Raw genomic sequence first — 23,346 nt, 5'->3', positions numbered from 1 at the left:
GGGGGCGGGGCCTCGGTGCGGCAGCGCGGGTCCAGGTTCCCGGCCACGCCCCCTTGCTGTCCGGGATCCCGGCCCACCTCCAAGCTCCGCCCCGCCCGCCGGCTCTTCGGCGTCTGGCCCCGCCCCCTGGTTACAGGCCCGCCCCCTGGTTACAGGCCCGCCCCGTCTCCCAGCCCTGGCTCTGCTTCCGCGCGTACCCACCCACCTGGGGCCTCGGGCTTCTCGGCACCCTGTGCCCCGGCCTCTGCAGGCCTCGGTTCTGTGTCCTAGAAGGAGGCCGTTTCCTGCCGGGAGAGGCTTGTGGGACTGGCAAGTCTCACGGTCTGTGGGCCTGAAGCTCAGCCTTATTTTGTTTTTTTCAGGCGGGGTGAAGGATGAGGACTGCGTCACTTTAAGCCAAAGATTTCAAAATTCCAAAGGCAAAATTTAGAGAGAGCATCCCTGGGCCTGGCCCAAGCTGGAGACTCCCGAGGGCTGCGGCGGGCTCTCCCCTGGAGCCCTGCCCCAGGCGCTCGCGGGCACGTCCAGAGACCCCCCTCCTTCTCCCTTGCTCCGTGGGGCGTCATTGTCTCACAGGCTTTTGTCGCGAGATAAATGCTGGGCCTGCGGATCCCAGCAAGGCCTGTTAGGTGTAAAGGAAGGCTTTTCTGTGGGCCGGATTCTCATTAAATATTGTTCCTGCACACCTGTGGTGCTGGTCGTAATGGCGTTTGCCTGGGATGCACCACCTTTGGCGTAGGGGTCAGACAGCGGCGTGAGATGCCCAGTCGCTTCTCTAGGGACCTGCTAGCCACTTGCAGAAACGACTCCCTGTGGTTTCTTGGTGTTTTGGAAGATTATTCACACAAGGGGACATTATTAAAAACTGTTCTTTGGGGGGTTTGCACGTGAGCCCTGGATATTTGAAAGTAAATGTTTAAAAAAAGAATGTCCAGAATCTAATCAAATTGATTTATATTATTGAGTCTTGAATTAACCTATTCTTCCTCCCCCTACCGCCTCTATATATGTATTGTATCTGTTACTAGCCACCTAACTATGGCAGTACAATATTTCAGCACTCAGATTTGTTTCTAAAGTGTATTTTTAGCCACAAAATTCCTTTAAAAAACAAGCCAAATCCTTATGTAGCTCTCTTTAAAGGCTGAGTTACTGGAATAATGATGAAACAAAATAAAAATAAAGACAGTAGGATCCCCTTTCAAAGAGATGTCCATGCGCCAGCTTCAGAGTAAGAAACCTACATGTTTATACAGTTATTTATATGTGATGTGGTTTTCATTCAGCATTTTATAAAGATCTGCATAGATTTGTTTCCTTATAGTCTGTGACTCTTGATATTAATCACTTGCTGTAATCATACAAGGACAATGAATGAAATGCTGAAACAATAAACTGTATACCATACGGATTCAAAACAATACTTTTCTGTTGCCAGGGTTGGCATGATGGACTTGTGGCAGAATTCCCTTTGGACTAGGTACAGGGTAGCTGGTGTCCAGGCTAATGTTAGTGCCTAATTGCATTGTTCCCACAGGGCTGTTCCCACAAAACTGGCAAACGATTAACCTTGACCCTCATTAAGGACACTGCTAGCATTTTTAACTTACTAGTTTTCTGTGTATATTTTAGTGTATATTTTCTGTGTATAATTTGGACTGCAATTCCAAATTAGACTTACTTTTAGTATATCACTTTACACTGTTGATCTATAATTCATCACCTGAGCACACCAAGGGAGGCAGTGTTGTGAACTGTACACTGTAAACTACTTGGTGGAACCATGCTTTGTATTTTAAAGTGTATAATTATATTTAAAATCAAGTAAGGCTTAGATTTGTGCCTGATTTTCTTTGCAAATATGGATTTGTTATCAGAGGGTTGCAGTTGATGGATAATTGGATACTATATTAATATGTTTGCGGCTGCTACCAAGAGCTTTGTCAAGCAAGTTGGAGATGGAGGGAGATTAGTTCCTGTTCCAAGTCTCAGTGAAGCGGACAAATACCAACCTCTAAGTCTGGTGGTGAAAAAGAAGCGATGCTTTCTGTTTCCTAGATATAAATTTACCTCGACACCTTTTACACTGAAAGATATTCTTCTAGGAGACAGAGAAATTTCAGCTGGTAAGTAACTTTTATTACTATGATTAACTTAAGTGCCTGAAGTTTGTAATAGTATCAAATCTTTATTGATTGAATAACTTTCAAACCTATTTTATAAGATTATTATATAATTTTATTTCAATTATTTTATAAATTGTTTTAACCAGATCAGCTTAGAAAATGGCATAGTAATAAATTTCTTCATCTATGAAATGGAGGTTTTATTTAATCTTACCTATCTCACATGGTCAAATGAGATGAAAATAATTTGTATTTATTTTTCTATGATTTACTTATTACAGTTGGCAAACTGAAATATATTACAGACTTGGTTAGAAAATAAATGGACATTGAGGCAAATTATTTCTTAAAAGCATTTGTTTTTCTTTCAACTATCCAGTGGATCTTGATGCATAAGAAGTTCTGTCGAATTTGAGTTCATTTTAAGTACTCTAGCTATTTATTTCTTCTTGTTTTCTAATTAATTGAATGACTATTTTTAATCTTGGTTTGAAACTTTGCCTTTCTTAACAGGTGGGTAATGAAGTCTTAAATAGTAAATTAATGTGTTACCATATGTAATCTACATTAGAATAATTAGTGACATTTGAAAAATATTAACTTCCTTTTTTAAAAAAGGTATTTCATCTTATCAGTTACTGAATTATGAAGATGAATCAGATGTTTCACTCTATGGAAGGCGAGGCAACCATATTGTGAATGATGTTGGGATTAACGTTACTGGATCAGATTCTGTTGCAGTAAAAGCTTCATTTGGTGTAGTAACTAAACATGAAGTGGAAGTTTCAACATTACTCAAGGAAATTAGTTCACGGTCAGTATAATAATTACTATACTGAAGTGTTTTCATTAAATTTTTTAATTATATAAACTTCATTATAAATCATTAAAACATTCAGGTTCATTTTAGTAATGTAATGTATTTGTTTGAAATAATGCAAATTAGTAATATACCCAAACTTTTGATAGGAGTAGATATCCAAAATCATTTGGTTTAAAGAGAATTTTAAATTGTTCCACAAAATTGCTTTGGATATGAATACATTTGCTAAATTATTAGATTAAAAGAATACAGGAATCTGCTTGCAACAAATATGCTGAGAGAGTCTCTCCAATAGACCCCTATAATAAGATGTTTTAAGAAAATAGAACGGAGAGGCAGATTATTAAATTTCTTTTGAGCATACTTTCTGATTTGTAGTAAGCCTGCCTTGATTTACTTTTAGTTAAGGTAGACTGTGAATGAGTAATACATGATAGCAAAAAATGTGTCGGATGATACGTAATCAGATGCCATAGATTCTTGTGACTGTCTCTCTTGTTTATTTTAGAAAAATTAATTTTGACCACAGCTTGATACGTCAGTCAAGGAGCAGCAGAAAGGCAGTCTTGTGTGTTGTCATGGAAAGCATTCGAACCACACGACAGTGCTCACTGTCTGTGCATGCTGGAATTCGTGGGGAGTCCATGCGGGTAAAGCCACTCTCATTAGGCTTCTTTTATGAGAAGGCTGCAAGGGAATTTTTTAAAAAGTACTCAAATTCTAATGGGACTTGTGTATTTTGTCAAATGTTGAGATTAAAGAACTGCAAGGATATATAGGATTTCACACAGTAATGGTTTTGTATTAGAATGTGAAAAAAAAACTAAGAAAATTTGGATTGTAAACACATATAATGAAAACAGAATACTAGTCCTGAAATAATATGCATACTAGAGTCCCTCCTATTGCTATTTAAATACTGTATTAAGAATAAAAATTAAATACTTTTATTGAATTCTTTGATATTATTTTTAAGTGATATAGTTTATACTTAAATTTTAAAAGTTGAATTTATATTTTTATAATAATTTTTCTAAAATAATATTGTGACTAAACACACTTCAATGTTAAATCTTTTTAAAAGTCTTAAAAGTAATTGTGTTTATTACTTCAATTATTATGTTTGTCCTTGTCATTCACAAATAATGACTTGATTTCTAAATGTTAGAAAGACAGGGTTCAATGATAACCTTTTCAAGTCTTTGAAAATAAAGCCTCCATTTAGCTGCTTACCAAATTGTTTAACGTTGGATCATTTGGGCATGATCTTTTTTTTTTTTTTTATATTTTATTGATTTTTTACAGAGAGGAAGGGAGAGAGATAGTTAGAAACATCGATGAGAGAGAGAAACATCGATCAGCTGCCTCCTGCACATCTCCTACTGGGGATGTACCCGCAACCCAGGTACATGCCCTTGACCGGAATCGAACCTGGGACCTTTCAGTCCGCAGGCCGACGCTCTATCCACTGAGCCAAACTGGCCTCGGCTGGGCATGATCTTAATTGTTGGTGATTGCTTTGGAAAGCTGCTGAAAGTTTTGGGGGCTTTGGAACAGCAGACAGGGTAGGCTTAAAGAAAGCTCTAGTACTTAAACACAGTTGGTTTGCAGTTGAAAGACAAAGGCTTCTGTGCCAGAGAGCTTAGCTATTGTGGTAGCACTAATCATTGGCTCCAATACCAAATAAGTGAGAGAGTGGTGAGTGCTATTTCCTAATATAGATCGAGATCCCATTGGACCATGTGGAGCTCTGCTATAAAGTCACTTCCAGTAGGATAATTCTTTACTTGGAGAAGTGTTTCGTTTTGTTTGTTTCCTTTTGATAGGATTGAAGGAAATGTTAAGTTCCTCCAAAAAGCTATCCTTACATGTTATGCTCCTTAATGATGTTATTTATTTTTTTAATACAGTTTCATTTTATGGATGAACAGAATCCCAGGGGAAGGGACAAAGCTATTGTTTTCCCAGCACACACAACCATAGCTTTCAGTGTTTTCGAACTCTTCATTTACTTGGATGGTGTCTTTGGTGAGTGAGTGACTTGCATGAAACACAGACTTGATTACATTTTTAAGAATTTAATTCTCTCGCTTTGTCTCTCTCTTTAAGATTAGAAGAGTGATGCTCTCACCACTGCCTCTTTAATTATAGAAGAGTGATGCTCTCAGCACTGTCAATCTTTTTTCTAAAATATATTTTTATTGATTTCAGAGAGGAAGGGAGGAAAGAGTCAGAAACATCAATGATGAGAGAGAATCATTGATTGGCTACCTCCTGCATGCCCCCCATTGGGGATCAAGCCCGCAACCCAACGGGGCATGTGCCCTGACCAGGAATCGAATCATGACCTCCTGGTTCATAGGTCAATGCTCAACCACTGAGCCACACCTCTGGGCAGCTTGGATGAAGTAGCTAGGAAATACCCTCCACTCCCTACTTACCCAGTACCTCTTTTCTTCTTCTTGGTAAAGGCTACAGACTCCCACCACCCCACTTACAATTACAGATAAGAGCTAAAATGCAGTCCACTGACAAAAGTATTCCTTGACATATGGGGAGATAATACATGGCCTTCTAATAGGTAGTTTTTTATTATGGCAAATAGAGGAGTAAATAGACAGTAAGATGCCTGAAGATGTCAGGGCACCCAAACTAGTATACCCAAAGACAACTTTTCTTTAATTTTATCTATCAGAGATCCGCCCCGCCCCAACTCTCCCTAAAAATAACGTTAAAAGTACAAATACTGCCCCTAAAATTGTCACCTTATGTAATACCTCAGTGAGGCTCACTTTAGATTTCTACATTTTACAGACCTTTAAGGTTAGGAGGCCAGCCAGCTCAAGTCTAGGTGTAGGCCAAAGAACCAGGCAAGTGAGCCCTCTGGCCATGGTAATTTATAAACATTTTTAGACCTGTTTATGTTTGTTTCTGCAGTTCTATTGGAAGAGGGACTCGGGATCCAGGAACAAAACAAAACATGCAAATTAAATTCTCTTTGGGACCCTTTGGGTGTAGGTTTTTTACAATTATGTATATTGATAGGAGTCTGAACTGATATCCATCAAAATTTAAAATGTGCATATACTTTAGCTTTACTTACACTTTTATGAATGTAACATATAGATATACTTACATGTGTGAAATGATATGGAGATAAGGATATTCAGTTCATACTAGTAGAAGATTGGAAATAACCTTAAGATCTTTTATCAGCAACTAGTTAAATAATGGTTCATCCATACAAAGGAATACTATGAATGAGGAAGCACTACATATCCTGACATTGAATAATCTCTAAGAGATATTTGAAAGAAATGTGTGTAATATATAACATTTTGAGCCTAAAGAATTTTATATGTGTGTGTGTGTGTATTTTATGTATAAAATATATGGAACATTTCTGGAAATATACACAAGAAAGTTAACACGGTTACCTATGGGGTGGAAAACTGAGGCAGGGGTCATAGTAGTCTAGAGACTTGTCACTATACTGCTTTGTTGTGCTCTTTGAATCGTGTACCATGTGAATGTTACCTTTCCTAAAAATATGTAAAATTTAACTTAAACAAATACAGTGAAGTCACGTACCAGAATTCATCAACCACAAAAATCTGAGTTCAACTTATAACATCTTCTAAATTTCTTTTATAGACCTTTGTGTCACTTCAGTGTCAAAAGGAGGATTTGAAAGGGAAGAGACAGCAACGTTTGCCGTGCTCTACAGATTGAGAAACATACTATTTGAAAGAAGTATGTCCATGTCCATTGAAGAGTATTTCAAATATATTCTTTTTCTTCTGGGATCAATACTTGAGGTTGTCTATTAGTAATCCTGTTAAGAATTTAAATTTAAAAGCCAAATTATTTCATGACTGATGGCTTAGATTCACATGGTTATAAATGCAGCTTGCTTCTATGTTGTTGTTTTTTATTTGACTTCTGACACATTTCTCTGTTTCTGTCTTTAGATAGAAGAGTGATGGACGTCATTTCTCGTTCCCAGCTTTACTTAGACGACCTTTTTACTGACTACTATGATAAACGTTTCAGCATGACTGATATTTCACTCAAAGAGGGGACTCACATCCGTGTTAACTTACTTAATCACAACATTCCAAAAGGACCTTGCATACTCTGTGGGATGGGGAACTTAAAAAGGGAGACGGTTTATGGGTGCTTTCAGTGTTCTGTCGATGGGCAGAAGTACGTGAGACTTCATGCAGTTCCTTGTTTTGATATTTGGCACAAGAGAATGAAATAAAATGAAAAATGAATGCACTTTGCTGGTGTTTAAGGTGCAACTGTGCCACACACCTTTCCAAAATGAATTGTGGCAAATTAAAGAGGGAAAGAAATTAACCTGTCTGGGCATCATTTTCTTCATGTATAAAGTGGAGGTGATAACAGTCTCCTCGTAACTTGTATGAAGGTTAATATTTTTATATGGAAAGAAGGCTTAAATATAAAATTAAGAATGTAGATGCTCCTCCATAAAATCTGCCACTCACGTTAGAAGTATTTTAGGGATTTAGTTTATCATTTGGGTAACTTTTTACATAGAGATTTTTTGAAATACCAACTTTATTTTTAATTGGGTTTTAATTAACATTTAAAGATGAAAAGAGTGCAAAAGAGGCGACTTTATGGTGCTTTAACTATTGCCCTATTTCTGGTAAAATGAGAAAAATGTGTTAATAATTTAATGTAACCTAAGTGCTTAATTGCAGTATCAAGTTAAAAGCACATTGAGCTCAGTGGGGCATTGTGTACAGTTAACAGGGTGACTGATCGTAGTAATGGGCTGCTATGGACATAAGCTCGCTAGTTTTGGCTGTATAAAACTCACTGCTGTCATTTTAAAGTTAAGACAGCTAGGAAATGTTTCTTTTCTCCCCTGAAGATGTTTAAAACATTGAACATATTTAGTTCTAAGAAATCTTTTTCATCTACTCTGTAAGACATCTGAAATTTGTCATAAACAACCTAAATTTACTATATATATATATACCCTTATGAAAATAACCGCAAAAATAATATGTTCAAATTCTAGAACTCACAGTGTATAATTACATCACTCATTACTAGGTATATGCCTATGAAGGCATAATGCAATCACGTGAATACGAACTACTTGAGCACTAAAGCATGTAGAATGATTAAAATTTTATTTTTTATTTAAGTGTGATTAGTTTCAGAATCAATCTCCGTATTCATTTAACATCAACTATAATCTTTTAAAAGATAAGTTTAAAGGCACTTTGTTTAAAAACAATAGGACAAAAAGGTTAGAATTATAGTTTGTATTAACTGATAATTTCCATTTATATCTTTTGTCACTGTATTTTATTTTAGACAGAGTATGTGATTCAAATGCAAATATGAGGATACAGACCAAACAAGGGTCTAGTGACTTTTTTATATAAAGAAAGTGGGTGCAGTTTCAAACCAAAGCATAATATTACCAACTTAGTTTACTTCCACTGAGCAGGTTTTTCTGAAGAAAGTAGAGAGATTAATAATTGACTAAGCAAGTGAGAAGTTATAAAATAGGGCAGAGGAATGATGCAATATTGGCAGGAAGAAAAACTAGTAAATGTTTTTGTTTTATGAAGTGTCAAACTCTGTGTTATGCTTATGTGACACCACTAATCTGGTGGGTTTTGTGTTATCCCTACCCTTTTAAGTAACAGAATTTCTGGCAGTATATAGAAAGAGGTTAAGAGATACAGTGGTTTGGAAAGAGCAAGTTTCAGAAAATGGAAAAGCTTTGTTTTGAACTCACCTGTTTTGAATAGAGCTATTTAGAGCCTGACCATTCCTTCCTACACATGCAGTAGGCTAAACCTTACATGCTCCAATAAACGTGGCCTTTCTTTGGTACCAACTGCATCTATAGCATCTCTTACCTCTTTTTCTCCACAAGTTGTACCATGTCATGATGTGACCATGACACAAAATTGCCATGGTACATTTATTTCTTTTCTCCTTTGAAAATGTTTAAAACATTTATTTAACATATAGTTCTGAGAGATATTTATGTATCCACATGTGTAAAATAAATTCTATACATTTATCAAAAATTTAATGGCATGTTTGTAATGTTCACTCATGATTAATAACAAAATCATTGTGAAATGAAGTGACATAGGATGGAGATACTAGAGAGAAGGAACTGAAAACTAAGCAATACCAAGACATCAATTTAAAATCAAGACAAAAAGTTAGGGATGGTAGATATAAAAGCCTATGAGAAGGAAGAGTGGCGGCACATTTATCCTGATGTCTAAAGGAGTACCAGACTCAGAGCAGTCCAGACTGTACTATGTCTGCTATAAGATGCACGATTTGATCAAACATCTTTAACAATTCCCCATTGGAACAAATATATAAAGTCAGAAGCTTGCACCAAAAAGTACAGAGACTGTGTTGAGGCTCTCTGTGGGACAGGGTTTTATACAACTTATATTTTCCTGCATGCACACCAAAACTAGACTCTTCAGTTCTATGCTTTTTACATACTACTACCTACTCGTATGCTATGAGAGGTATAAACAGTGAAATGTTAATTCCTTGGTCCCTATTGAAAAATTTAAAAATATGGGCATTTAAACATTTAAAACATTAAAAAATGGTTACTTACAACATGTGCACATGTTGTTAGGTTAGAGTTGGGGAGAGTTTTGTAGATTTTGCCATCGATGTCCTCCTATCTCTTGAAGCAGGAAAATTGCCCACTGGGACACACAGGTCAGTTTCATGGTGCTGCAACTCATGTTCACAGAATTAAATTTGCAAAATAACCTCACATTTATTCCAAAGTTACATGTATTGAGATCAAAATATGTTCTCATGGGGTAAAGTAGAAAATACAACTTGGAAAAAGTGACTTTGTTTTATATATAAAGTAGAGTAAGCAGCTAAGAAAATTGAGAAATAAAAATATGCTATAGTTCATCATGTTGATATACATTGTATTCCTTGGGAGAAATGAAGCCATCACCATCATGGTCATTCTTCTTAAAAATATCTTCTAAAACTGCATTCTGATATGACTTGTCACGTGGCTTATCATCTTTTTCAAAGTCCTTTTTCAGGTACTGATCTATCTAAAGGGCCAAAATAACATTTCATTAATAAGAATTCACAATACATTTCTAGTAACTTTGAAGAAATGTTTCACAAAGAAACTCATAAGGAAGAATGCTTATAATAAGTGAAATAAAATTTTAAAAAGCTGTTTGAGGTCTTATTTTTTTAACCTTTGAAGCAATTCTCTGAAGAGAAACTGATCTTCCCCTGAGGTTATAGATGGTTAGTTGTATATGTTCAAAGATTAATATGAATTGAATTTTGTTGAGACTAAATGCTTTCCAATAATCTACACTGTCCACATTATCAAAGAAAACTCACTCTCAAGGATTTTCATTAATGAATAAAATACAAATTGGTGTTTCTATGATCTCTAAAATTAATAAATATGTTGCATAATCAATAAAACCAACCACAGGTTTTAAATTATAATTTTCTTAATTGTTCTATGCTTCTATAGTTCTTCCAAATCTACAAACTACAACAATCTCTCTAATAATATGTCAAAGAACAGGTATTCTGAAGTATTTCTTTTTCTCTATGTAATATGATATTTCCCTAAGCAAAGACATTATTATAAGCACTGCCTAACATAGCAGCTACTAGCCACAGACGACTACTAAGCACTTGAAATATGATTAAATAAATGAGGGTAAAATACACAACAAATTTTAAAGGTAATAAAAATAACTTGGTAATTTTTATATTGATTTAATGTAAAATGGTAATATTTTAGATATACTGAATTAAACAAAACATCGTTACAATTAATTTCATCTTTTTTTTTTAAAGATGTGGTGGGACTCAATTATATTTCCATTAGAAAGCATTAATATATAATAAAGAAATCAATGCACAATGATCTAGAAATAACGTTCAGCGGGGCATTGTAGAGGCAAGAGTATATGTAAAGGCTAAAGTTGAACCCTGAGAGGTTTTTAGCATCCATATCCCAAACGCAATCCTTAGCTAGTAGACTTTAATTAGAATGACTAATGGATCTATCAACTGTTCTCAAATGGGACCTTGGTCCTATATGATGAAGATACATTTTCTTCTAAGTGAGCCTTAGAAATCCTATGTAGATATAAAAAATTTTAAATAGCATAAAATATTCCTCAGTTTCTAAATAAATAAAATATATTTTCCTCATCAATATTGTCAACTATCCAAATGTACTTTTCTAATACATTGCAGTGAAGAGGTACAAAAAGGCAGTACATAATTTTGCTGGCAATGGTGTCCATACTATTTCCACTTCATAATTTATTAAAAACGCTGGATTCCCCTACTCCCCCACCTGACTTAAACTGAAGAAATAACTAAATCTCTCTGATGATGAAGAAAGTAGTTTACTTTAGCTCATGTTTGAAATCTAGGCTTTGCCATGTACAGGTTGTGTGGTCTTGGATAAATAACTTAACCTCTCTGAACCTCAGTTTTGTCATCTAAGGAAGGAATCAATAAAAATGTATCTCAAAAAAAGGAAGGAAATAGAATCTATACTGTAGAATTGACGTGAACATTAGAGTCATGTTTACAGGGGTCAAGGAAAGATAGCGATGTTATGAAAATCGAGCATTTTTTTTTTTTTAGTATTTAGACTCCAATTCTTTAATTTCCCTGTTAAGTTTAAGGACAACACTTTCAAAATTCCAAATCCAAATAGATACATATTAACATATGCCTTAAGTATGCACAGAAGTGTTATGCATAGAAGCAAAATATCAAATGACATACAGTAGACCCAGAATTCTAGCATTGTAGAAGATTAGATACTGAAGTTTGTTCAGAATCTATGAAATCTACACCCCCAAGCATCTTACAGTCAAAGTAGGTAGTAGATAAGAAATTAGGTATTTAAGGTTCAACTGCAAGGCACCTGCCATCTGTTGTAACCTCATTAATGAAACCAACCAATTTTTTTTTTTTTGACCTAACTTTCCTGTGGATTTTTTTTTTAATTTATTGCTTAAAGTATTACAAAGGGTATTACATATGTGTCCATTTTATCCCCCCGCACAGTCCCCTAGCCTCCCCTATCCCCCAGTGTCTTATGTCCATTGGTTATGCTTATATGCATGCATACAAGTCCTTTAGTTGATCTCTTACCCCCCTCCCTCCTGCCCCCCAACCCTCCCCGGCCTTCCCGCTGCAGATTGACAATCTGTTTGAGGCAGCTCTGCCTCTGTATCTATTATTGTTCAAAAGTTTATAATGGTCTCTATTATCCATGAATGAGTGAGATCATGTGGTATTTTTCCTTCATTGACTGGCTTATTTCACTTAGCATAATGCTCTCCAGTTCCATCCATGACGTTGCAAATGGAAAGAGTTCCTTCCTTTTTAGAGCAGCATAGTATTCCATCGTGTAGATGTACCACAGTTTTCTAATCCATTCATCTACTGATGGGCACTTAGGCTGTTTCCAGATCTTAGCTATGGTGAATTGTGCTGCTATGAACATAGGGGTGCATATATCCTTTCTGATTGGTGTTTCTGGTTTCTTGGGATATATTCCTAGAAGTGGGATCACAGGGTCAAATGGGAGTTCCATTTTCAGTTTTTTAAGGAAACTCCATACTGTCTTCCATAGTGGCTGCACCAGTCTGCATTCCCATCAGCAGTGCACAAGTGTTCCTTTTTCTCCACATCCTCTCCAGCACCTGTTGTTTGTTGATTTGTTGATGATAGCCAGTCTGACAGGTGTGAGATGGTACCTCATTGTTGTTTTGATTTGCATCTCTCGGATGATTAGTGACTTTGAGCATGTTTTCCTATGTCTCTTGGCTTTCTGAATGTCCTCTTTTGAAAGGTGTCTATTTAGGTCCTTTACCCATTTTTTGATTGGATTGTTTATCTTCCTTTTGTTAAGTTGTATGAGTTCCCTATAAATTTTGGAGATTAGGCCCTTATCAGATATGACATTGGCAAATATGTTTTCCCACACAGTGGGTTTTCTTGTTGTTTTGTTGATGGTTTCTTTTGCTGTGCAGAAGCTTTTTATTTTGATGTAGTCCCATTTGTTCATTTTCTCTTTAGTTTCAAGTGCCCTAGGAGCTGTATCAGTGAAGAAATTGCTTCGGCATATGTCTGAGATTTTGTTGCCTTTGGATTCTTCTAGAATTTTTATGGTTTCCTGTCGTACATTTAAGTCCTTTATCCATTTTGAGTTTATTTTTGTGTGTGGTGTAAGTTGGTGGTCTAGTTTCATTTTCTTGCATATATCTGTCCAATTTTCCCAACACCATTTATTGAAGAGACTATCTTGGCTCCATTGTATGTTCTTGCCTCCTTTGTCAAATATTAATTGAGCATATTGGTTCGGGCCGATTTCTGGGCTCTCTATTCTATTTCTGGGCTCTCTATTCTATTCCATTAAAATCACTCTTACCTATCTAGTGATAATGCAGCTAATCCCTGATACTCAAGAATGTAGGCAAATCTGCGCAAAATGTAGGTAAGCAGGTCTCTATTTTGGACTTTCTCTATTTCTATTTTTCAGAAAAGAACTGAAGATCCCTTACCGCCTACTGAGGAGTATTCATACTGAAGAACGTGTCTGTTGGTGTACAGGTGATATTGAGTGGCCTGTGTGCACAGGCTGAACTCTTGAGTACTATGTGAATTCATCTGCAGCTGCTGTTTGTTCTAAAAAGGGTGATGAGTCGACAGTATTGTACGGGGAACAGTTTGCCATGCCTGTAATCGCTACTCTTAGGGAGAGGGGCATGTTCCCCTTCTCTTATCCTTCTTCTGTTATTGATCAACCAAAGAGCTTCCGGAAGAAGTCCTTACTAAGATCTTGGAGGAGGAAGTAGAATTAGGGTGGGCAAACGATTGGAGAAGAGAGAGAAAAAGAAACAGAAAAGGGTCTTACTGTTTTTATCACTTGAATCAATGACACAGTTGCCTATTTTTTTAAAGTGACTGCTGCTTCTTTATTTTTTAAAATATATTTTTATTGATTTCAGAGAGCAAGGAAGAGGGCGAGAGAGAGAAACATCAATGATGAGAGAGAATCAGCAATAGGCTGCCTCCTATTAGGGATTGAGCTGTCAACCCAGACATATTCCTTGACAGGGAATCAAACTCATGACCTATGCTCAAGTGCTGAGCCACACCCGGCTGGACCCCAGTTGCCTTTTATTATTTAAGTGATATAACTCTTATGCATGTTAAACTGCCTCCAAATGGGAGGGGAGACAAGGCACCAGACTTAATGAAATAAACATTAGCCTTGAAACATTCATGATGTCAAGTCCCTGAAAAAGGCAGGGTGGACTCATGATGAAGAACACAGTAGTGGAGTCAGATTGCTGGGTCTGAAGTCTGGTTTTGCCACTTACAGCTGTGGCCTTAAGCTAGTTACTTAGCAGCCTGTCTGGGTGTCATTTGCACCTTCTATAAAATGGAGATGATGCCAATAGTGTCTACCTCATATATTGTCAAGGTCACACACTTCTGGGTTTATAACTATACCTGGTACTGAGAAAGTATGAAAAATTATTATTACAAGATCTTTATTAATTCCTCAATTCATATATAAGACTAACTGGGATGCAGAAACTAGGTAGCTGAGCTCCTGGGTCCTGTTTACTAACTTTCCAATCACACAATTTAAATTCTTGCTAGCTTTTTTCATAACCTCATGTATTTAATCCTCACAATCTTAGGAGGTGGGAATTATTTGCCCTGTTAGACATTCCTACAGTGCTGCTTAAAAGAGATCTGCTCCTATAGTCTAGAGCAGCCATGGGCAACCTACGGCCCGCGGGCCGGATCTGACCCGTTTGAAATGAATAAAACTAAAAAAAAAAAAAAAAGACCGTACCCTTTTATGGAATGATGTTTACTTTGAATTTATATTAGTTCACACAAACACTCCATCCATGCTTTTGTTCCGGCCCTCCGGTCCAGTTTAAGAACCCATTGTGGCCCTCGAGTCAAAAAGTTTGCCCACCCCTGGTCTAGAGGCTGGAAATGCCTCCTAGAGATTAGTATGGTATTGTAATGGCCCTCTTGTAGGGAGAAAAGAAATTGAACAGAATGACTAAGTTTTGTTTTGAAAAAGCATATTTCCTTCTTGGAGCTCCGACTTTTTTTGTAACCAGCTCTTCTATTAAAAGCTAAGTAATCAGTCCATACTAGGTAGAAGTAAAAAAATAAGAGTTGTAACAAAAATGTACTTAAAGTGTGATAAAAAATTAGACCGTACACACGAAATCTGTTTAAATTACCTCGGTCTTGGAGAGTTGCCTGTCATTGTCTGTATCTATCTGCTTAAACGTTTCAATACTTCGTGGTCCTTTGGTCACAGCATAAAGTTCAATCTCAAAAATCAATGTTGCATCCGGTGGAATCTTGCCTTCTGCTAAAAAGTATACATTTTCACAGTTTAACTTACATGAAGATAATGTTCAAATATTTATTCACAAGTAGCCATTACAGCATTATGATTATATTATTTTATATCTATAAAAATTGTGTTCTAAATACTTTTTAGAATTTTTTTCCATATGTTTTTAAATCAAGTCAGTTCTAAGAACTTAGAGGACTATTATTCCCTAATTGAATAAAAATAAATATAAATCATATAATTTTTATTAATATACCGATCATTTTAAAGGAGAGAGCTGGTACAGAGAAGAAATACCTGGGTAGGAAAATCTCAAAGCATAGATCAGTAATCTTTTAGAAAATGATTTTGTATAGTTATTTGGGAGCATAAATAAAAAAAATATATCAATGTGTTTATCTTTCAAATTCTTTATAGATATTAAATATAAAGTGTAATGACAGAATAAACCAGTAACAATTTTATGAAGAAATTTCTAAACAATAAAAAATTTTAAGTATTAAGTTGAACAGATCTCCTTAATAAAGTTAATCTATTAACTGATATCACAGATGATTTTAGTAGTAGGCTTTGGCTATTTCAGATGTTCTTTCATTAAAATAACCTGTAGAAATGACTTGCAAGAGGCAGTGGGTGATTTGTGTTACTGGTATATTCCTAGAGTCTTTCAGAATGCCTGATTCTTATCACTCAAATATTTGTTGAATGAATGACAACTATCCTTTATTTTTAAAATGGCTAATTTTGTTCTTTCAAGAAAATAGTAATTTCTATCATAAAAAAAAACACACACAGAGAATTCTTGCTAGCGTGCTTATATATTCCAAAGAATTTGAAAGTTACAGCCAAAAGGAGAGACCATCATCAGTCATCTCAAAGCCAGGACATAGAAGAATCTTCCTGTGCATCACATGACTAATGTGACCATCCCAACCAAAGCAGCACCTATTACCTGATTTTATAGTAAAAGAGCTAGAGATTGACTCAATGATCGCTTTTTAAAACCCATTCCTATTCTGTCCAGTTACGATTTTCTTATAATAAAACAATAATTAAAAACAAATTCCAGCCGAAACCGGTTTGGCTCAGTGGATAGAGCGTCGGCCTGCGGACTGAAAGGTCCCAGGTTTGATTCCGGTCAAGGGCATGTACCTGGGTTACGGGCACATCCCCAGTAGGAGATGTGCAGGAGGCAGCTGATCGATGTTTCTCTCTCATCGATGTTTCTAACTCTCTATCTCTCTCCCTTCCTCTCTGTAAAAAATCAATAAAATATATTTAAAAAAAAATTTAAAAAACAAACAAACAAATTCCAAATACAAATACAAATTCAAATTTCTTAAGAAAAAATATTAAAGGTTGAAGTTTCTGAACAATTCTACTATAAACATAGAAAACATTGCCAATTCTTTTTTCTTGCAACAAACTAAAGTATAAAGAAGAGAAATGTGCATTTGCTATAGAATTACTTGTATTTAGAGAAGTAGATCAAAGACATAGGAGTTAATGTGAAGAATCTATACATACCACATGTACTGTTAATTAAAGCACAAACAAGTCACATGCATTTCAAGACATGCAGGGGTGTTCTGCAACATGAGGCAAGGACATTGTGCAGAAGAAAGACCTCTTCAAGTACTACCTAAAACAAAGTTATAACTTATGTTAGTTCTTAATAACTTATTTTTAAAAGCTTATTTGATCAAGAAGTTTTGTTAAGCAGTTACTTATGGTCTACACTGCAACTTTTTAAATAATCTAATCCAAGCTATTATAGTGCAGGTAAACTTGCAGTTAATTACATTCTAAACAACACACTTTTGTTTGGGCCTCAGTTCCTCTATGTGTAAAATGAAAGTGTTGGTGGTGTTACTAGTGAAATGCATTATTTTTATATTTTTTGGAGACACTTCAAATTGAATATGAACCAACTTCAAGTCAAATTTCCACATCTCCACAGCAAGGGTTTTTGGTTTAATAATAGATTAGGCAGCTTGTGTAGTCAAGCATAAATTAGTTTACAAAAAGGATAAACTAAGTAGTCATTTGCCTTAAGGTAATAGGACTCTAGATGAGCATCTATTGATGAGGGATGTGAGTGTAGGCTGATAGGGAAGCAGGTGCTCTGGTAGTAGGCAGAATGTGGAGGCATCTGATGGGACAACACAAGAAAGGGAAACTCTGAAAATGAGATTAAAGAGACTGAAAGGCAAACGTCGCCTGTTATCATGTTGCCTAGAATTGGCTTCAACCTATAACAACATTTTTAGGACAAGTATTGCATTCAATTTTATTTATCTTCAATTTTTTATTTCTCTTCTCACTTCCTCTTCAATTAAAAATAGAATATACAAATTATGGTTCAGGTGGAGCTATTTTGTTGGGATCAAATGATTGGTAAAAAAGCATTGAAAATGAAGCTGTATTTATCTGAAACTGTCTCTTGAGAAATTTTAAGTCTGACTGGGTCTGACTTGCACACTAACCTTCCTCCAATCCAGTTTCGAGCAGTGATCCCTTGTTCTTGCTGGGAAGAAGAGGCGAGGGAATCATTACTCTTAAAGAGTAAACCAACAGCCTCAAAGAGGGCATGACATTTCAATGAAATATTTGGGAGTTAATGACAATATTTTATTGGAGAAAATTAACCTTTAATTACTTTAATTATATACTCAATATTTCAAAGAGGTGGAGTTACCAAGGACTCTAAATAGAATGAAGAGGTGTTAAAGATTCTTTAGCATCCTTACACGGCAATAGGAAGCAAGGACTTAATTGAGAATGAAATATCAAAACTGTCCCTCTGACAGATTGCCCATTTCTAAAATTCATCTATTTGCTCCACTTTTAATTTGGTGTCTTTTAAAATTTTAATTTTGGAAAAATTAATAGATGCACACGGTGAAAAATTTAAACAGTACAATATATTACAGAATGAGAAGAAATCTCCTCATCCTTGACCCTCAGGCCACCTTCCCAGGACCACTTCATGTCATTGGATGACTGTGTATCTTTCCAGATAGAGTCTACCTAGATGCATGATGCGTATGAGAGATTCTCCCTTGTACATATAAGCTCATTGAGGATAGGAAATCATTTCTTCATTGTACACAGCTTCTTTTTACTGGCTGAACAATAATCCATTTTATAGATATACCATGATTTATTTAACCGATTTCCTACTGATGGATACTAAGGTAGTTTCCAGTCTTTTGCTACCAAAAAAGGCTGCAATGAATATTCTTTTATATATACTTTTGTGCACACTCATGGTAATGGAACTACTGGGTCAGAGAAAATATGCATTTTAAATTTTGATAGAAATTGCCAGAGAGTTAGAATGATTTACATTCCCGGCAATAATGCATGAGCCTACTGTTTTTTCCAAACCTTTGCTAACTTTTATGTCTTTGCAGATTAGGAAAGACATAAATGGTGTCTCACTTTTGTTTTAATTTCACCTTCTTTAATTATGAATAAAATTTAGTATTCTCAAAAGCTTAAAGGTCATTTGTATTTTTTGTTGTTATTAGTGGGCCACTTGTTTATATACTTGTGTATTCCTAAGGGTAGGTCATTTTTATTATTTGTTATCAGGAGTTCTCATATGTATTACAAACATTTTCCCTATTTTACTGCCTTACCTAGCTTTTCAGATCTCACTCCAGGCTTTAAATATAGGTGAGATATTGAAAGACACAGTTCAGTTCTTTCACATTTCAAGGCTTCTCCTAAATTTGGGTAATGGTGACTAACAGTTATTTCAGATGCCCTTTTTACCATGTTCCAGTGCTATCCTTTTACTCCAAAGTCATATGTTTCAGCTTCCCAAGTTTTATGATTTGACTTTGGTAATGCTTATCCAAAGGTATGTGCTATTTACATTTATGTTAAAAAAACAAATAAACATTATGCTAAAAACAAATATGACAAATGTGGAGCTTATAAAATATACATGATCATTATGAGAGCTAACACTGTGTGGGAAGAACAACACTGGCCAGAGATCCGTATTTGAACAATGTCGTATTTTCTTTATATGTAAAAACAGGAGGCTGGCTAGACTGGAATAGGTACAGCTAAAGTTTACTGTACCCTATAGTTCTGTAATTATTTCCTCTATGATTTTTAAATTTTATTTGAACTTTTTGAGAGATTGAAAATTTTTTAATTGGAAGAAAATACATGTAACATAAAATTTACCAGTATAACATTTTAAGTGTACACTCCAGTAGTGTTAACTATACTCACATCGTTGTGCAACCAATCTCCAGAACTACTTCATCTTGCAAAATTGAAACTCTATACCCATTAAATAACAATTCCCTATTCTACCCTCTTCCCAGGCTCTGACAACAACTCTCTTTTTTTTTGTCTCAATGAATGTGACTATTCTTGGTACCTAGTTAAAGTGGAATCATATAGCATTAGTTTTTTGATGATTAGCTTATTTCACTTAGCATAATGTACTCAAGGTTCATCCATGTTATAGCATGTGCCAGAATTCCCTTTCCTTTTTAAGGATGTATAATATTCCATTGTATGTAAATACCCATTTTGTTTCTCCATTCATCTGTTAAAGAACACGAGTTATTTCTATTTTTTGGTTTTTGTGAATAGTGCTGCTATGAACATGGGTGTAGAAATATTTCTTTGAGACCGAGGAATAAATATTAAAACATCTTACCATAGCCTTCTTTCCCATATGCAAATGAAGGGGGTATTATCACTTTTCGCTTCTCTCCAGGGCACATATCCATCATAGCAATGTCTAGGCCTTTTATGACTTGCCCAACACCAAGAACAAACCATTTGGGGTGGCCTTCATTTTGTGTCCGGCTATAATAAAAAACAACATTTAGGTAAGCTGATTTCAAAAAAAATGAAATCAAACTAAAAAAAAACTGGGCACCCTGGCTGGGTGGCTCAGTTGGCTAGAGCATTGTTCCGTTGTACACCAAAAAGGTTGCAAGTTCAATACTGGTTGGGGTGATAAGGGAGGCAACCGATCCATATTTCTCTCCCACATCGAAGTTTCTCTCTCCCTCTCGATCTAAAAATTAATAAACATATCCTTGGATGAGGATTAAAAAAATACTGCTGGGCATTTAGTTATATTACAATTGGAGTCCTCTTTAACCATCTCTCTTCCCATACTATATCTCATTCTGAACCCCCCCTGGTGGGGTGTTTGGCTCAAACTTACCTCATAATAGCCAGAATGAGGTACGATTTGTCATCTCATTTTCTTTTTGTCGTTTTCACAGAAACTACTCAACAGTTAACTTTTTTAATGGGCCTTCTGCCCCTACCTAACTGCATGGCTTGTCCAAATAATACATTTAACCTGTTTGGATTTGTTCTAAAAAATGATGGTGCAGTTTTAGCCACATAAATATTTTAAAGTTATTTAAAATTTGTACCCTTTCTTCTTAAATTTCTCTATTTTCCTCTCAGTAGAAAGAACTAACTTTCCCCAGGTCCTATCGTTATAGGTAATAGCACAGATGAAGAAAAGACATTCTCCCTCTGAGTAGTAAGCCTTTAATTAAATCAGAGTAGGCAGTCATGGGATGAGGGGTCAGGTGGAGGACACAGGGCCCAGAAGTCATCAGGGAAAGTTGCTGTGTGTCTTCTTGACAGTTGGAAAGTGGCCCCTAGTCTGTAAATATGGAGCTTCTGAAGGCCAGACAAAATCCCTTAAACTACCCTATCCAACCCTCTGTAAAGACACTCCAACCCGCAAAGGAAAAGTGCGAACATCCTTACACACTGTGCCTTGACTTACTTCCGTAAGTCCCAAGGGTAATGGGAATGGTCGGCTGTGTGTGTGGACATCGTGTATTTTTTTTAAAACATTGATTCAGAGAGAGGAAGGGAGAGGGAGATAGAAATATCAATGATGAGAGAGAATCATTGATCAGCTGCTTCCTACATGCCCCCTACTGAGGATCAAGCCTGCAACCTGCAACAGGGGCTTTTGCCCCTCCACCCCAGGGGAATTGAACCTTGACCTCCTAGTTCATGGGTTGAGGCTTAACTACTGAGTCACACCAGCAGGGCCACAGTCTCTTTTTTGATAATTTCTTGGTCCAACATTTTCAATAACTTAGAAAGTAATATTTAGCTTCATAGAGAACTACTGCATCTAATCTGATTTCCCCCTTAGGAATAAAAGCCTCAACTCTTACTGTTAAAAAACAAGAACCAACCAACCAACCAACCAACCAACCAACCAACCAACCAACCAACCAATTAAGCTCCTGCATGCTGGAGGGAGGCTAGATTCTGCGCATCAACTGGACGTGACAGCGGTCCGCGGCATTTCCTACCTGCAGTAGAATTTCGTGCCATCTTTAGCCAGGTAGCCGTCATAATGGGCATTTAGCAGGTCTCCCTTCTTGCTAGTCTTAGAACAGTTTTCTGGACGATGCACAACTTCTATTTTCACTTCCTCTGTGCGCTCCTCTCCCTTTTGTCCCTGAGCAGTAAAAATGCCCCACACGTAAAAGAAAACGATTAATCTGATTAACAAATGCATGATTCCTGGAGTTGCCCCAGATGACCGCTGCGTTCCCTCCCGCGTGTCACTCGCGCCCTGTGCTCCCCCAGGCAGCGGAGTTCCGACGCGTGGCAGCATTATCTTACGTCACAAAGGGTCGGGGTTGGGGCGGGGCGGCGCGGCGCGGGGTCCCGCCTCCCCCCACTCGCCCCCCCCCTCCGCCCCCCCGCGGCAGGCTCAGCTGCGGAATCTTGCCAGTCAGAGGCGGGCGGTGTCCCTCTGGCACCGGGCGCTTTGGCTGCGGGCATCAGTCTCTAAGGCAACACTGATCACTTACTTGCACCCCTTCTCGCTGGCTCCGCTGATTTTACAGCCGTTTCCTCAGGGTTCGTGTAGCAAAGCTGGCGTTTCCTAAAATGAAACTGGCAAAAGACGAAATACAACAGCCCCGGGTGGGGTGTAGTCAGAGGATATGGTTGTCGTTTCTGGGCATAACAGGCTTCTCTGCAGGCCCCCAGAGAACGGGCGGGCATCGGGGAGGTGTCCGGGGTGTCCTGGAAGGCCCCGGGCTAAGCCACACACGGCCCGGAGGCCGCCTGGTGGCGAGGAAACAGGCGCACTGCTCCCCCGCTTCGTTTCCCACCGCGGAGCGCACCCCCCGCGGGTCCTACCTGCTGCGTTGGCGTTACTGTCCCCCACCCCTGGGGCCGCCCTGGATGTCAGGGCTCCGAGAGGTGCGCAGTGTCGCTCTTCTTACCAACTCCGCCAGTCGGTAATCATTCACATCGCACGAGGAGAAACGAGGCTCCGTGGTCCCCTCGTATCCTCATACCCCATTATCCTGCGGGGATATGTTCCAAGACCCCGTGGATGTCTGAAAGCAGGCTAGGGTTGAACCCTATATATATTTTTCCTATCCAAACCTATGATAAAGCTTAATAAATTGAGCACATTTAGAGATTAATAACTAATAAGGCAACAATTAAAACAACAGACTATAATAAAAGTTATGTGAATGTGATCTCTCTCTTTTTCTTTGGAAATATTGTCCTCTACCACAGCACGGATGTGCTGGACAAAGGGATGGCTCCTGTTCTGGCAGGAGGGAGCAGGACAGCAGATTTCATCCGGCTACTGGGAACAGGCACAACTGAAAACGTACGATTTGTTCATTTCTGGGATTTTTCCATGTAATATTTTCAGACCGTGGTTGGCCTCTGATGACTGAAACCACAGGAAGTGGAAATCCAATGACTGAAAGGGGAGGGCTTCCTGTCCCGTCAGTATTGGGCGTTTTGTTCCAATCTCACAGCCAGCATGCATGAGGGATTCAGTGAAGCCTGGCACAAAGCCAGCTTTCCCTCTCAACACTGTAGAATGGAAAACCTTCGAACATGCAGAAAAAGCTGAATTTTACTATCACCGTGGGCTTACACCTACCGCT

At 37.3% G+C, this 23,346-nt stretch overlaps 2 protein-coding genes across 7 annotated transcripts; one reads left to right on the top strand and one right to left on the bottom strand.

Moving 5' to 3' along the window:
- The first annotated feature begins 211 nt into the window (after nt 1-211).
- PJVK (pejvakin) lies at nt 212-9,596 on the top strand. Of its 4 annotated transcripts, XM_036320341.1 has the most exons (7): nt 212-1,231; nt 1,878-2,126; nt 2,745-2,940; nt 3,458-3,599; nt 4,860-4,977; nt 6,604-6,702; nt 6,921-9,596. In XM_036320341.1, exons 2-7 carry the CDS (start codon nt 1,916-1,918, stop codon nt 7,211-7,213), a joined length of 1,059 nt encoding a protein of 352 aa, XP_036176234.1. In that variant the 5' UTR covers nt 212-1,231; nt 1,878-1,915; the 3' UTR covers nt 7,214-9,596. The 4 variants fall into 4 exon arrangements, with proteins under 4 accessions (XP_036176234.1, XP_036176233.1, XP_036176235.1 ...); XM_036320340.1 differs by having other exon boundaries at nt 212-2,126; XM_036320343.1 differs by lacking the exon at nt 212-1,231 and having other exon boundaries at nt 1,990-2,126; nt 2,762-2,940.
- A 139-nt stretch (nt 9,597-9,735) lies between these two features.
- FKBP7 (FKBP prolyl isomerase 7) lies at nt 9,736-22,086 on the bottom strand. Of its 3 annotated transcripts, XR_004969505.1 has the most exons (5): nt 21,733-22,086; nt 20,088-20,239; nt 15,282-15,415; nt 13,569-13,845; nt 9,959-10,058 (listed from the first exon to the last, which is right to left on the bottom strand). XR_004969505.1 is itself a non-coding variant. In XM_036320345.1 (4 exons), the coding sequence occupies exons 1-4, from the start codon at nt 22,038-22,040 to the stop codon at nt 9,897-9,899; spliced, it is 753 nt and encodes a 250-aa protein (XP_036176238.1). In that variant the 5' UTR covers nt 22,041-22,084; the 3' UTR covers nt 9,736-9,896. The 3 variants fall into 3 exon arrangements, 2 of the variants coding, with proteins under 2 accessions (XP_036176238.1, XP_036176237.1); XM_036320345.1 differs by lacking the exon at nt 13,569-13,845 and having other exon boundaries at nt 9,736-10,058; nt 15,282-15,412; nt 21,733-22,084; XM_036320344.1 differs by lacking the exon at nt 13,569-13,845 and having other exon boundaries at nt 9,736-10,058; nt 21,733-22,082.
- Nucleotides 22,087-23,346: the final 1,260 nt, after the last annotated feature.

The sequence above is a fragment of the Myotis myotis genome, unplaced genomic scaffold (genome assembly GCF_014108235.1).
Source record: "Myotis myotis isolate mMyoMyo1 unplaced genomic scaffold, mMyoMyo1.p scaffold_m19_p_8, whole genome shotgun sequence".
NCBI classification, from domain to species: Eukaryota; Metazoa; Chordata; class Mammalia; order Chiroptera; family Vespertilionidae; genus Myotis; species Myotis myotis.
The sequence above is the reverse complement of the archived record's forward strand: the minus strand, read 5'-3'. Positions and strand labels throughout refer to the sequence as shown.

Excerpts from the sequence above, each read along its gene's own strand:
- FKBP7 (XM_036320344.1), bottom strand. The coding sequence starts at position 22,040 with ATGCTGCCACGCGTCGGAACTCCGCTGCCTGGGGGAGCACAGGGCGCG. Across the intron at positions 20,240-21,732 it reads GGCACGAAATTCTACTGCAG|CCGGACACAAAATGAAGGCC; the intron begins GTAGGAAATGCC and ends TTTTTATTATAG. Across the intron at positions 15,416-20,087 it reads ATATGGGAAAGAAGGCTATG|CAGAAGGCAAGATTCCACCG; the intron begins GTAAGATGTTTT and ends TATACTTTTTAG.
- PJVK (XM_036320341.1), top strand. The coding sequence starts at position 1,916 with ATGTTTGCGGCTGCTACCAAGAGCTTTGTCAAGCAAGTTGGAGATGGA. Across the intron at positions 2,941-3,457 it reads CTCAAGGAAATTAGTTCACG|AAAAATTAATTTTGACCACA; the intron begins GTCAGTATAATA and ends TGTTTATTTTAG. Across the intron at positions 6,703-6,920 it reads AAACATACTATTTGAAAGAA|ATAGAAGAGTGATGGACGTC; the intron begins GTATGTCCATGT and ends TTCTGTCTTTAG.